The 12,732-nt window shown below is 40.3% G+C and overlaps 1 protein-coding gene across 4 annotated transcripts in view; it reads left to right on the forward strand.

The window, feature by feature from the left end:
• Positions 1-12,732, forward strand: part of LOC116942653 (uncharacterized) — a 179,357-nt gene that overhangs the window by 121,763 nt on the left and 44,862 nt on the right. For 3 of the 4 annotated variants that reach the window (XM_032954834.2, XM_076067281.1, XM_032954836.2), the window contains 8 exons: positions 831-884; positions 1,540-1,584; positions 5,164-5,226; positions 5,674-5,727; positions 6,871-6,912; positions 9,189-9,230; positions 11,461-11,514; positions 12,466-12,519. In XM_032954834.2, coding sequence (XP_032810725.2) covers positions 831-884; positions 1,540-1,584; positions 5,164-5,226; positions 5,674-5,727; positions 6,871-6,912; positions 9,189-9,230; positions 11,461-11,514; positions 12,466-12,519 — 408 coding nt within the window. The remainder of the gene's footprint in view (positions 1-830; positions 885-1,539; positions 1,585-5,163; positions 5,227-5,673; positions 5,728-6,870; positions 6,913-9,188; positions 9,231-11,460; positions 11,515-12,465; positions 12,520-12,732) is intronic. The other variant, XM_032954835.2, reaches the window with a different exon arrangement.

The raw sequence follows: 12,732 nt of genomic DNA on the forward strand, positions 1-12,732 counted from the left end.
TTTGTATGTGAGCGTGTTTCTTTTTTTCAGCTGCGATATTTAGGCTTTGCCTTAGTGTTTTAATTTGCTTGCTTCTGTTGCAGTGCCATTATGCGGCTTGTATTCCTGCATGATTGAGTGACAAAAGGCAAAATGTTTTCTTGAATATATTCTGCACAAAATTCCAAATTCCAATCTGAATTGTAAATGTCAACTATAAACGTGACCAAATTGCGTATTTTTTTTATATATATCTGTTTAAGTAACCCTTTCACCTGCAGTCATGTAAACACAACAGTGAATTTGAATAATTGCTTCGTAACAAGCTGAGAATACTTTGCAAAGGTTATCGTGAACTAATAATGCCATTAACTGACTTGAAATTATACATGAGACCGATGTTGCTGCCATTGACTCTTCTTGGAAACAGAAGTGCCATTGATTTGAAAATGTAGCAATTTCCCATTTCTTAAATGCCTTTTATTTTAATATAAGATTGAATGTTATGGATTATAGTGGTCTGGTGTTCAGTCTTTGTCTACACTACTGCCATTGAAGTCCCTGAACTTGTTTTTGGGCTCAATATCATGTTTTACAATTAATTTCCCTGCACACCGATGCAGTCACAACCAGACGCCATCATAATCTCTGTGAGAATCTCCCACAGCAATTCAGAACAGGTCTAAAACCAATGAAAAAAAAAAACACACATTTCATAACATTGCAAATGACACGGTCACTGTCCCCATCTGGTGAAAGGGTTAAAATAAAAAAAACAGCTAACAAAATAAAATAGATAAATAAAATACTGTAAACAGCATGGTCCTTGTCCTGTTTGTATGTCTTTCTAGGGTGAGGCAGGTCAGCCGGGGGCGGATGGTTTTCCTGGAAAACCTGGCTTAACGGTAACTACAGCAGTTCCTTACCCAGGCCGAATCGCAATGATAAATAGGAAATGTACAAAGCAGAAAAAAAAAAGCAAAAGCCATGTGGGATAACACACCCACACATGGCTTGTGTGCAGTAATACAACGCTTTTTTTTAATGCTTCTCTAGAAGCCCGTGCATAAGAAGTGCGTCTGTTGCTTTAGGTGGCTACATTTTTAATTGTTTCACACCTGCGGTGGCGTATTTACCGGGGATCGAGGTTGTGAGTCATCATTGTCACGATACCTCACACCCCGTAACCTCTACTCCGGGGTGCCGTGCCCCATTCGCTCCTAAATTGAACCTGTCGACAATCCACTTCCCCTCCTGCCCTATGAAAGCTCCCTTCAGCCTGGCGATACAATCGGGGGGTGGGGGGGGAGGGCGGGGAGGCCTCGACGCAGGGTTAAGACAAAATGCCAGCATTTTTCAAATGAGCACGTGTGCGCGTGTTAATGGCCCCGGATACGCTGCCGCTCGTGTGGCTTGCAAAGCCCTCATTAGAACGCTCGTCACGGTTACATGTGCACGCGGTCCGATTGGAACACGGTTTCGGCTCATCCCATGCTGTGAGCACGCGGGAGAAGTATGTGGTGCCCCCTGTCTCATCGCGTGTGGTTTACAATGTGACAGGGAGAGGCCGGCCAGACTGGGAGGAATGGACTCCCAGGTGAGAAGGTGAGATGAGACCTCAACAGCACTCTGTACTTTTGTGTTTTATTACATCATTGCTCTCAGGGCCTACCGGTCTTATATTTTATCTAGCAGCTGTAAGCTGCTACTTTATTAAAAAAATGTACCCGACCTCCCACGGTGAAAGTTGTGATACTTGATGAGTGGAGTGTGTGAGATGGTGTCACGATGTGCAGTATGAGTACGTGTGTGGCTGCTGTGTGTGTGTGTGCACTTGATGGTAAAATAAACAAAAACATGTTTAGTTGTGTGTGTGTGTGTCTATTCTTCTACACACCAAAATCTAAACGTTTTATTTATTTCATTTTCACGTAGCAGCCGTCACAACAGCACCAATTCACGTGCTCGTATGCTGACGTGAAGTCCCTATTCGATTGCTTCTCATTGCACATTGGCCCATGGGCAGGGGCTAACTCTCACTTTCCCATTGAATCTGAACTTCACTTGGAATGCATGTCAGGGGTGCAGCCAACGTGGGGGTCCGGATGTGGCTAAGAGACGCCGACAAAATATTGCGGCCCTGGTCAAGGATCTGTTTAATAGGATTTGTCATTACTACATACAGCATGGGAATAGTAACGGAATCATAGCATTTGCAAATAATGAGTCACTGCACGTCCGGTGTGTTCCAACCAATAACCACCGGAAACCAATTCACTTCTAAAGTGTGCCTGTGCCCATGGTGAGCGTCAAGGCATGACTTGGCGAGTTCACGCTTTGATCTCAGCACAGTTCAGGACTTTTTTTTTCTTCTGATTGTTATAGCGAAGCTACAAATTTGAAATGAATTTCACCCCAGCTGTAATTTGGACTTCGGAAACAAATCGGCATTCATGGACATGTTGGCATTCTATAAATGCATTGGTTACTTCTTGACTTAAAGCTTTCGTGACTGCAGGAATTCATATTCTTTGGGTCTTTTGGTAAAGTCACGTCTTGTGTTGCGATCGACGACCGCTTGTTTTGCAATCGAAACGTCTTAGTTTTTGTTTCTTTGTTATTTTCTTTGAACCTATCTACGTGACTTTACTGAAAAACCCAAAGCATAAGCATTGATTATGCTTCTTTCTTTTGAATGCAATTTAAAAAAAATTGCCCGATAATCCTGACATGTTGAGGAGTTGGTTAGAGAAGCAAGGTTTCTAAAAAATCAAAGCATGAGTTTATCTCTCAACTAGGATCAACCTGGCCTATCACGTCCGTCACCGGATCTCGGATGGGTAAAATGAGCACCACCTGGTGAGGCGCCACCGCTTGTGGGGATGTTCGTCGCATCTATTTTTTAGAAGTTTTGACTTAAAACTTTCGTGACTGCAGGAATTCATATTCTTGGTTCTTTCGGTAAAGTCACGTAGATAGAAAATACAATTTAAATCATCAAAAATTATAATTTTATTTTATTTTCTATCTACGTGACTTTACCGGAAGAACCAATAATATCCTATAGAAGTGTTTGTTCCTGCCATATGCATGTAGAATCTCATTTGAGCATGAGATCTTTGACTTTAAAAAAAGTAATAAAAGTACTTTAAATTATCCTGTGCTTGAATCAGAGGGTATGATACTGCTTTTAAATTCTAGAAAAAATATGATTCTATCCGCTTTTTTCAATATGATAATATTAACCTGTATTAAAGGTCGGCACCATATTGTGTTAAGATAGACTGTTCTCTCCCCAGGCGTTCCACTGCGTTTAGGCCCCATCTTATTTCTTGCCCTGGGAGTGGAATGTTCTCTCTCTCTCTCTCATTAAAGTGGAGGTGTTTTATGGCCTTTGATTCTTCCCCCATCCTCATCCCATTAGCATAGAGGAGCACTTGATGAACACGTGGCCCAAATCTGAACCATTTCTCTGCTGTTTGATCTGGCCACATTTGTGATGGATGTTTGAATGTGTCTACATTCCCAGAATTGTTCTTTATAGCTAAAGGGTGTGTGCTTAGTTTTGTTTATATTGTTTCCTTTTATATTTATGCCCGAGTTACTGTTTTTTTTTCCCCAGGATTTCGTTTGTTTTGTTTGCCTCATTACTGTGGTTGTCTTAACCCTCTGACGGACTTACCTCACTTGATTAGATGTAATATTTCTATAGTTTAGAAATGCACCGACATTTATATAGCTGTTAGATGTGCCTTCAAATAAAATAAGCCATGTTTGATTTATTTTCAGAAAATTATATGTGCAGTATATGTGTGTGCGCATGTGCTCCTGTGGTGTGTTAGCACACTGTGTTATGAAACAGGAGACCCGAATTCGATTCTCGCACACGGCCAACATCAGTGACAAATATCTGAACATGTCCTGAGCCTTAAATGAGTACCTCGTGCAGTGTACAATCATCAGCACTGGGAAGACAAAGGCGGCCAGGCATGGTCCTGGCCACTTGCCCCCTCATGAATAGGTGCTCGTTAACAGCACTTGCCCCAACAGTCTGTTAAAGGCTATACAGGGGATCTTTGTGTGTTTATTTGTGTGGATCCTAACGGTTATGGCACTACTGACTGGATTGATTCCTGGCCAGACACATCACCCACCAATGGTAGTTTGATATCTTAACATAATACGCACCTCTCCTATATTGAGTTAATATTTAATGGAGTTGTATGGTGGAAGGCAGCACGGGAGAGACAAAGGGGGCTTGGTAAGCTTTGTACTGACCATACCACCTCTTAATATGCCATGACAGTCTTAACATTAAGCTTGCAGCAGAATCTTATTTTAGAATACATTACCATGCAATATACAATTTCAGTACTTGACGATCATGACAATGTCAGTTTCCCATATTTGTAATTATATTTTAAATTATTGTATTGTCTTTCTGATTTGCTGTACTTCCAGCTGAGAACAAATTGTTTAACACGGAGGCTTTTGCGACCAATATCCATAATACAGAGTTGTTTTGGGTTATATTGCATAAATATTTAAATGTGTCGTTAAACCTGCCACCACCCGACACGGCCAATTAGTAAGGTTTTTCACGTAGACAGAACATGCAAATTCGTCACTAGTACAGCACACCGGTGTGTTGGAGAGCCAAGCCATAACATTTACAATCTGAGTACGACGTTTCGCCAGTAATTACAACTAGCTTCATCAACGATTTCTACATAGTTCTTTCACTGCAGTTCACTAAGCATAAACCTGCCACGAGTCTTCCAATCATCGCACCTTTAAAAACAATACTGCATAACACTCACGCTGTCAGTTACTCGTACAATTCATCAATCGATTACATTAAATTCAAACACAATAACGTCGTATAACAATCACCCCATGAAATGTTTTATAAAGCACTAATTTTACGGGTAAAGTAGCTATTTATTTAGTCGTTTAATGACTTTATTTGTAATTGCATGAAATTATGTTCGTCTATTACGTTTAAATAAAAGAATGAGCAAAGATAATTATGGTTGGGAAATATTTTTGCTTGACATATAACCAAACACTTTGGTTAACCGTGGACCTTTTATCGTACAATATATAGTCGTCTCACCATATGGCAGCACGACCTCATAGGCTGTGCTCATGGAAGATACCCTGTGTGTGTGTGTGTGTGTTTAGGGAGAAAGGGGCACCCCTGGAATCCCTGGAAGCCAGGGGATCACAGGAGAGAAGGGGGAACAGGTAAACGTTGCTGTTACATTGGTGGAAATTTAAGTTTCCTGTGGCAGGGGCAAGTCTACTCATAGGACTTCTCCACAAAGTGGTATTCATATTCTTGGTTCTTTCGGTAAAGTCACGGAGAAGGGAAACAATAAAACAATAAAAATATAAAACAATTCAAAAAGATATTTTTTTATTATTTTATTGTTTCCCTTCTACGTGACTTCACCGAAAGAACCAAGAATATGAATCCCTGCAGTCACGAAAGCTTTAAATCAAAAGTGGTATTCGTTTATCGACCTCATAAATATGATGGGCAGAATCAACTCTCACCCTGGCTTTGAATTCGCAACTTTTCTGATTGCAAGCTGTGAGCTCTATCATTGAACCACCTGGCATAATGATAATTATATATTTTTACACTGCTCTGTGATCTTTAACTATTGTTGTTTTTTTTGTGTGTAACAGGGGGCCCCTGGATATGCAGGACTTAAAGGAGACAAAGGGGACCGAGGAGAAAGGGTGAGGTTCTTTGCCCTATGCCCCATTGCCATTCACTCACACAACGCAAGACCACATTCCATTAGAATGTCCTTTACTGTTCGACATGAAGACGTAAGCCAATTACAAGAAACGTCTGACCTCTGTGATTGCCAACAAGGGCTTTGCCACCAAGTACTAAGTCATGTTTTGCAGAGGGGTCAAATACTTATTTCCCTTATTAAAATGCAAATCAATTTATAACATTTTTGACATGCGTTTTTCTTGATTTTTTTTTGCTGTTATTCTGTCTCTCACTGTTCAAATAAACCTACCATTAAAATTATAGACTGTTAATTTCTTTGTCAGTGGGCAAACGTACAAAATCAGCAGGGGATCAAATACTTTTTTCCCTCACTGTACAGACTCTTGTCAAAAAAATGTCATTGTGAGGGACCGGGAAAATGTTTGAGAGAAGGCGTGAGACTCCTCAGGCTGTTGTGAAGCTTCTCTCTCTCTCTCTTTTATTGAGCGCTGTAAAATTTCTTCACAACTCTTCGTTATGACCATGACTGATGCCTACGTGGCTTTTTTTTTTATAGAATACTGCTCTGAGGTGCTTCACCTCAGGCTCTATGGGCCTCTTCTTATGAGTTCATTGCCAGGCTCCTCCATGGGGTTCTTATCTGAGCTTCTTGTGTCGTGATGTTATTTGTTGTTCCCTTCGATGGACCCCCCCTTAAGGGGCTTTGACGCTTCTCTCCGGGCATTCGCTGCCGTTCCCCCTCTTTGAGAGTTCACCGTGAGGCTTCTTCACGAGGCTTCTATTATGAATGCCCTTTGAAGTTTTTCTATGACGCTTTTAGATTACTCTACTATTGCTCGTATGTATTCTTACATGAATCCACTCTGTGGAGATCTCCAATTTGGGATTTCGTTGTTTAATTCTGCATAGCTTACCGGCTCTAAAGTTGAGCATGTTGGTATAACTCTACAAGTAATGCATCAGCTGCGATGTTCATGGGACATACATTTATAATGTGCTTGTAAATACTGTATTGGCAACGCAATTACCATGAAGAATTGTTGCCTGACAACATAGCTTTACATTATATGTGTATTGGTGCAGACAAATGAATTGCTAACAACATGTCACTAATCTTGCCCTGTAATTATATTTCTTAGGGGGATGCGGGACCGAGAGGACCTCCAGGCTACCCAGGAATCGTGAGTGTTTAAAATTGATATTTAAATAATATTCTTTGCCTCAGGCACAGAATAGCTCTTGAGTCATAGTTATTGTTTATTTTTATATCCTCAGGTACAGGGTTACATGGCTTGAAAGCAATTATTTGCCAATGGGCTCATTTGTATGTGTTCAATCGTTCAAATCCTTTAATTGCTTAACAATGCGTGTATTAAGCAAGTGGAGGATAGCGTTCATTGGATAAATGGTCGTTGTCAAAGCTCATTATCTGCTGGGAAGTAAATGTAGCTGACCCTCTGCTGCCTTTCACAAAAGTTGTTCCTGTCATATCAGAGCCCCAATCCCACGTTTAAAAAAATACTGCAAATGAGTTAATAAAAATGTATTAATAACTAAATATGTATTTCCCGCTACCCCCAGGCTTTCGTTTGGAAAAAAAAAGTCATATTATTAGGACCAAATATTAATAAATGGAGATTATATTTCATATATGGATATTTTCATGCTTGCTGAATAACCTTTTTTATATCCATTTTAATGTGTGCCCATTGTAAAGGGTATTTGTATGCCTTTATTCATACGTTGTGCGAGTATGATTCTTTTTGTTGGAAATGGGTTTCAGAACTCTATTCTTGAAGATGTAATCTAATCTGTTCGCCTTAAGAGATGCTGCTCCCATGGTGTAATGGTCAGCACACTGGACTTGAAAATCCAGAGGTCGCTGGTTCATTCTTTCGTGCGCACGGCAGTTAAAACAATGGGACAAACTTCTTCAATGCCCCTGCGTCTCTGTCTACTCAACAGTGCATACGGGTGGTGCTCAAACACAACTGTCGGCAGTGGCAGAACATGCTTGTCAACAAGGACACTCAATTGACTTTGATAACGTTGAAGTGTTGTGTAAAACGAATTATTACTGGCAAAGACTAATTAGAGAATCCATTGAAATTGAGAGAAATAGAAATAACTTTAATCGCTCTGACAGCTACAGGCTTAGTGCGGCTTGGAAGCGTATTATTAAATAATACATATTACAATTCCTTATAGGGGAAACACATACTAATTAACGGATTACTAACGTAGCATATAATCACAATAACACACATTACAACTAATTACTAATCTACAACTCATTACTAATCATAACCATTGACTTATACCAATCGATTATATAATTACAATAACCCCCCTCCGCCTCAAATCACTGCACCTGAATGAGTTAAATGATGACGTCACCCTGCTGCTCTATTTAAGACCGGGAGCAAGTGGAGAGGGCTTTACCATTCTGGCGAATTGCCCGATGATGCTGGAGGTGATTACCAGCGAAACGTCGTACTACTCAAACTGTAAATGATGTGGATTCACTCTTCAACACACCGGTGGGCTAAAGTAGTGAACTATTTGTCCTTTGTAAACGTGACACATTTTTTTACTGTTTGGCCGTGTCGGGTGGTGGAGGGTTACGACACATTTATAAATAACGCGATCTAACCCAAAAACCTTTATTATGAACAATATTGGTCGCGAAAGCCTCCCCCGTGTTGGTTCACCACAGTGTGTCTATGGACAGGTCGCGTGTGCCGCGGTAAAGTGTGGGTACCCCCCACCCTCTTGAAAAATGTTTGGCCGGCATGGAAGAGCAATCCAAGTGCCCTCCAGAGGGGATCTGGAGAGCTGGCCAGTGGACGCCCCCTGGGCCACCAGTGACTTGAGACAACCGGATGACTGCACATTTACCCTGAACCTCATTTTATCGAGTTGATGGCATCAAGCATGGTCACAACGACTGCACAGAAATCCCATGATATTACATTTGGGAGTTTCACTTTATAGTTTGGCACGAAGTTTCGGCTCTTGGAAATAAATGAAAATAATTATTTTGTTTAATTTGCGTCACACATTTTCAGAGCATTAAAAGGTATACATGTATGCCAACAGTGGTGTGAGCAAGTAATGAGAGGATTGCACCTTTATGCTTTCGCTTATTTCCAGTACCATACTTAGTGTCTGCATATTTTCCAAACTCAAGTGAAATGTATATTTTACGAACTTTATATTTTTTTTATTGTAATATATATTTGAAAAATTGTATCACACATTATGTGGCAATCTTTCAAAATACGTAGTTATCGATGAATAATCTCAAAACAATATCCCATGTATTTAATAACGAATCTAAAATTAAGTTGGAAGTCTATTATTTGTTGAAACATATCTGTGGATGTGATTCTGTGACACCAAGCTTTCGTTATGGAGTGTTTTTTTTATACCCGTTTCAAATAATTATTGCCTTCAGGGAGACGGTTTAATGGCAAGCCACATGGACGGTGGGATGCACGTAAGTAGCATTGATTTTTTACTCCACAGAACCACCATATTATTTAAACAGTGTGTGCCCATACACTGGAATGGCAGTGTCCTTTGTAGTAGCAATACATCTTTAAACTTCTATGTCCCTGAAGTGTTAGCCGACTTATCTTTGTTCATGCAAGTTGAGGTCTGAACATTTGTGTGTTTGTGGATGTGCCTACAAGAATATGGTAATCATTATGCTCTTGAATTTATTGTCTCATATTTAATTTAAATTAAGCACTCAAACATAAGCCTATGGGGAGAATGCTGGCTCCGTCATTTGTGCACTGTGTTATGGGGTGCTCTGAACCCATTAACCTGAGAATTTTATTTTATTCTGTTTTATTTTATTATTTCCCTTCTACGTGACTTTACCGATAGAACCAAGAAGATGAATCCCTGCAGTCACGAAAGCTTTAAATCGAAATTTAAACTAAAATATGCATATTTTACCATGTAAGGCCCACTGAGCTGTATAGCATTTTTCATAAGGGACCTGGCCACAAATTATAGGTCAACAAAGTGGAAATGTATATCAGGCAAATACTCTTCACACATGTTTCTAAATGTGGAGGGGAAATACGGAGGGCCTGGTGAAAAATCATTGCAACGACGGGGAGAACATGCAAACTTCAAATATACAGGCATCGTCAGGGTCAGGATTGAGCCCACGGCTTCCTGTATACCAGGCAAGGGAGTTAACATCTCACCATCCAGGCGCCCCAATGCCTAGAAATATATTTCTGAGCGTGGGGCGCCATGGTTATTGTTAGCATATAGTGACATATGGATCAGTCCAGGCCACCACCTTCCTTTATCAGTTTACCACGTAAGTTTTCATGGCCAATATTATTCATCATAAAGGGCTTTTTTGGGTTAGATCACGTAAATATAAATGTGTCGTTAGCCCTCGACCACCCGACACAGCCAATTAGTAAGGTTTGTCACGTAAACAAAATATGCCAATTAGTTATTACTTCAACACACTGGTGTGCTGGAGAATAAACCCACAACATTACGTGACAAACCTTACTTATTGACTATGTCAGATGGTGGTGGTTTAACGACACATTCATATTTACGCGATCTAACCAAAGAAAACCTTTCTTTTTCTTCCTCTTGACTAATCTGCGCTGATCAGCGTGAAGCATTGTTCAACAACTCTGACAATCGACGTGGCATAGGGAAGCTTTCAACTGGCAGCAAATTGACAATTGGGTGACAATTATTATGTTGCAGGGACTTAAATCAATTGGCACGAAATGTAACCACCACATCATCAGGTTTTTTATTGTTAACATTAATACATGTAATTGGCATATGATAATTTTACAGGCACTTATAATATATTTTTGTAGTTTTACAAATGTAGTGTCTCGCGTCATTTTCTCTCTCGCAGATTTACACATACAATAGTTATGCTAATGACTTAGCTTGGCACGAAATGCTTTTGAGTAGAAGTAAATTGTGCTTCTAATGTTAAAGTTTGAAGGGTTCCAGTCGTGCACAATTTCACATACTGATTCGGCAGTGCCAACATGAGGAGGCATTCATCCAGCACTGGATAGAGACTGTGTTAACGGGGGAAAATTGTAATTGCAAAGTCGGCATGCTAAGGCAAGTAGTAAGCATCTATTTCAAAGGCTATTATGTTTCCTCGTCTATACTTGTCTGAAACATGTGAATAGGTAAAAGTTTCCACATTTTGTGCCACCCAGTGATCTGTCCCAGATAGTTATAAATCCAGCCAGGTAACATTGTTTCGAGAGTACTTGCCTCACAATTGTAAGGTTGTGTATTCAAATATCATTTTTTTTACGTGTTCCTCTGAGACTGATACAACTATCTCACTATGTTGAGGAGACTGGCTCCCACCATGGCAATGTGGAATTTCCAACATTTTCTCACAGCCATCAACAGAGATACGCTCACTCTCCACCGTCCAATCTACGTTTGAGCAATGGGACATTTTTACTTTTTTAAAATCCTTTATTTGTCTTGGAAAGGCTCAATGAACCTCAAAACTTTTTTTAGGAGGCATCTCAAAACAGGAATTTTAAAAACTCATAGGATTACCAGTACAGTATTAAACATCCTATGTCACTTCCACCCACCACTCTGTTGCATAATTATCACGCGCCTGCTTAAATTGCACGTGTTGATGGCTCAAAATTGTCTTAAATTCTGGAGTGTGACCTTTGTGCAATGGGATGCAGGGCGTGCCAGGCCTGAGGGGAGAGAAGGGAGATCGAGGGGAGCCAGGCGAGAGGGTAAGTAGAGCAGCAACAGCAGTACCCAGCCATCACCTCATGACATCACTGGTGTTTCCATGAGCAAGGTCAATAAAATACCAACAATAATAATGATGATGATGATGATTCATACTGATCACTTAATCTCCCAATGTGATTTCACATTCAACATTTTTTCTTCTTCTAAAAACTGTGTTGGAATTCTGAGCGAGGACCCCGGCAACTCTCAACCGCTGCACCTCTATGTCCCAGCCCCCAGGGTTACCACCTGGGAACTTAGGTACATCTTTATCAGCGAGTTTTGTGAACTCGGCTTAGGTACCATTGATTGCACGCATAATACTGTGCAAAAATAGCATTGGCGTATTTAATTAGGCTGTATTCACGTTGGAGAATAAAATAAATAAAATATTCCAAGAAGCAGCAACACGTAATTTGTCGCAAGCTGGAACACTCGGCCAGTTTACGAGTGTCAGCTTTCAGGGTTGTTATCTGTCAAGGCGTGTTGCTGTGCTGTTGATGGGGGACTTCTTGTTATGCTAGTGACAAAATTGGTATATTATTATTAACGAAAGAAACGACGGAACTTTGAACTGTGTTAATAGAAAATGACCGTTTAGTGCGTCAATATTTTAACATTTTTTTCTTGTTTTGTTGCTCTCAACACGTTTATTCACTGCAATGTTAAATACTGTAATGTAAATATAATGTGGCTAGGTGATGCCAGGGGCATGACTTTAAACTTAAGAATTGGAAGGGTGCGAGTTCCTAATCAGAACGCAATTTCAGCCGAAGCTCTGGAGTTTGGGGGTTAGGAGGCCCCGGTTATGATCTTAGTTAAAGGTTTACTGTCCATCATGATTCTAAGATGGAGCCTTTGTGAAAAGCCAGCATTGCATGTTTATGTATGATGTGTGTGTGTGTATATATATGAATTTACTATGCACGTATTATCGTGAAATGTTGTAGGGATATGCTGGAAGAGATGGTTCCCCTGGCATAATGGGCCCTGTCGGACCGAAGGTGAGAGCAGTGACACATTACAAAGCTCAGCATATCCATCAAAGCGTCATGTCTCACCTTTATTAAAAGCTTGCAATTGACCGCTGATACCGATGACCCTAAAGCATCTTCTCCCACAATGTGGCTTCGTTTTTATGCTTTATGAATGTCAGTTCGTTGGATTATGAAGGTCATTTGAAGTGCACCCCTCCTAAATGCTTAGCGTGATGTTTG

This window comes from Petromyzon marinus, chromosome 15 (assembly GCF_048934315.1).
Source record: "Petromyzon marinus isolate PM22_M1 ecotype Great Lakes invasive population chromosome 15, UKy_Petmar_22M1.pri1.0, whole genome shotgun sequence".
NCBI classification, from domain to species: Eukaryota; Metazoa; Chordata; class Hyperoartia; order Petromyzontiformes; family Petromyzontidae; genus Petromyzon; species Petromyzon marinus.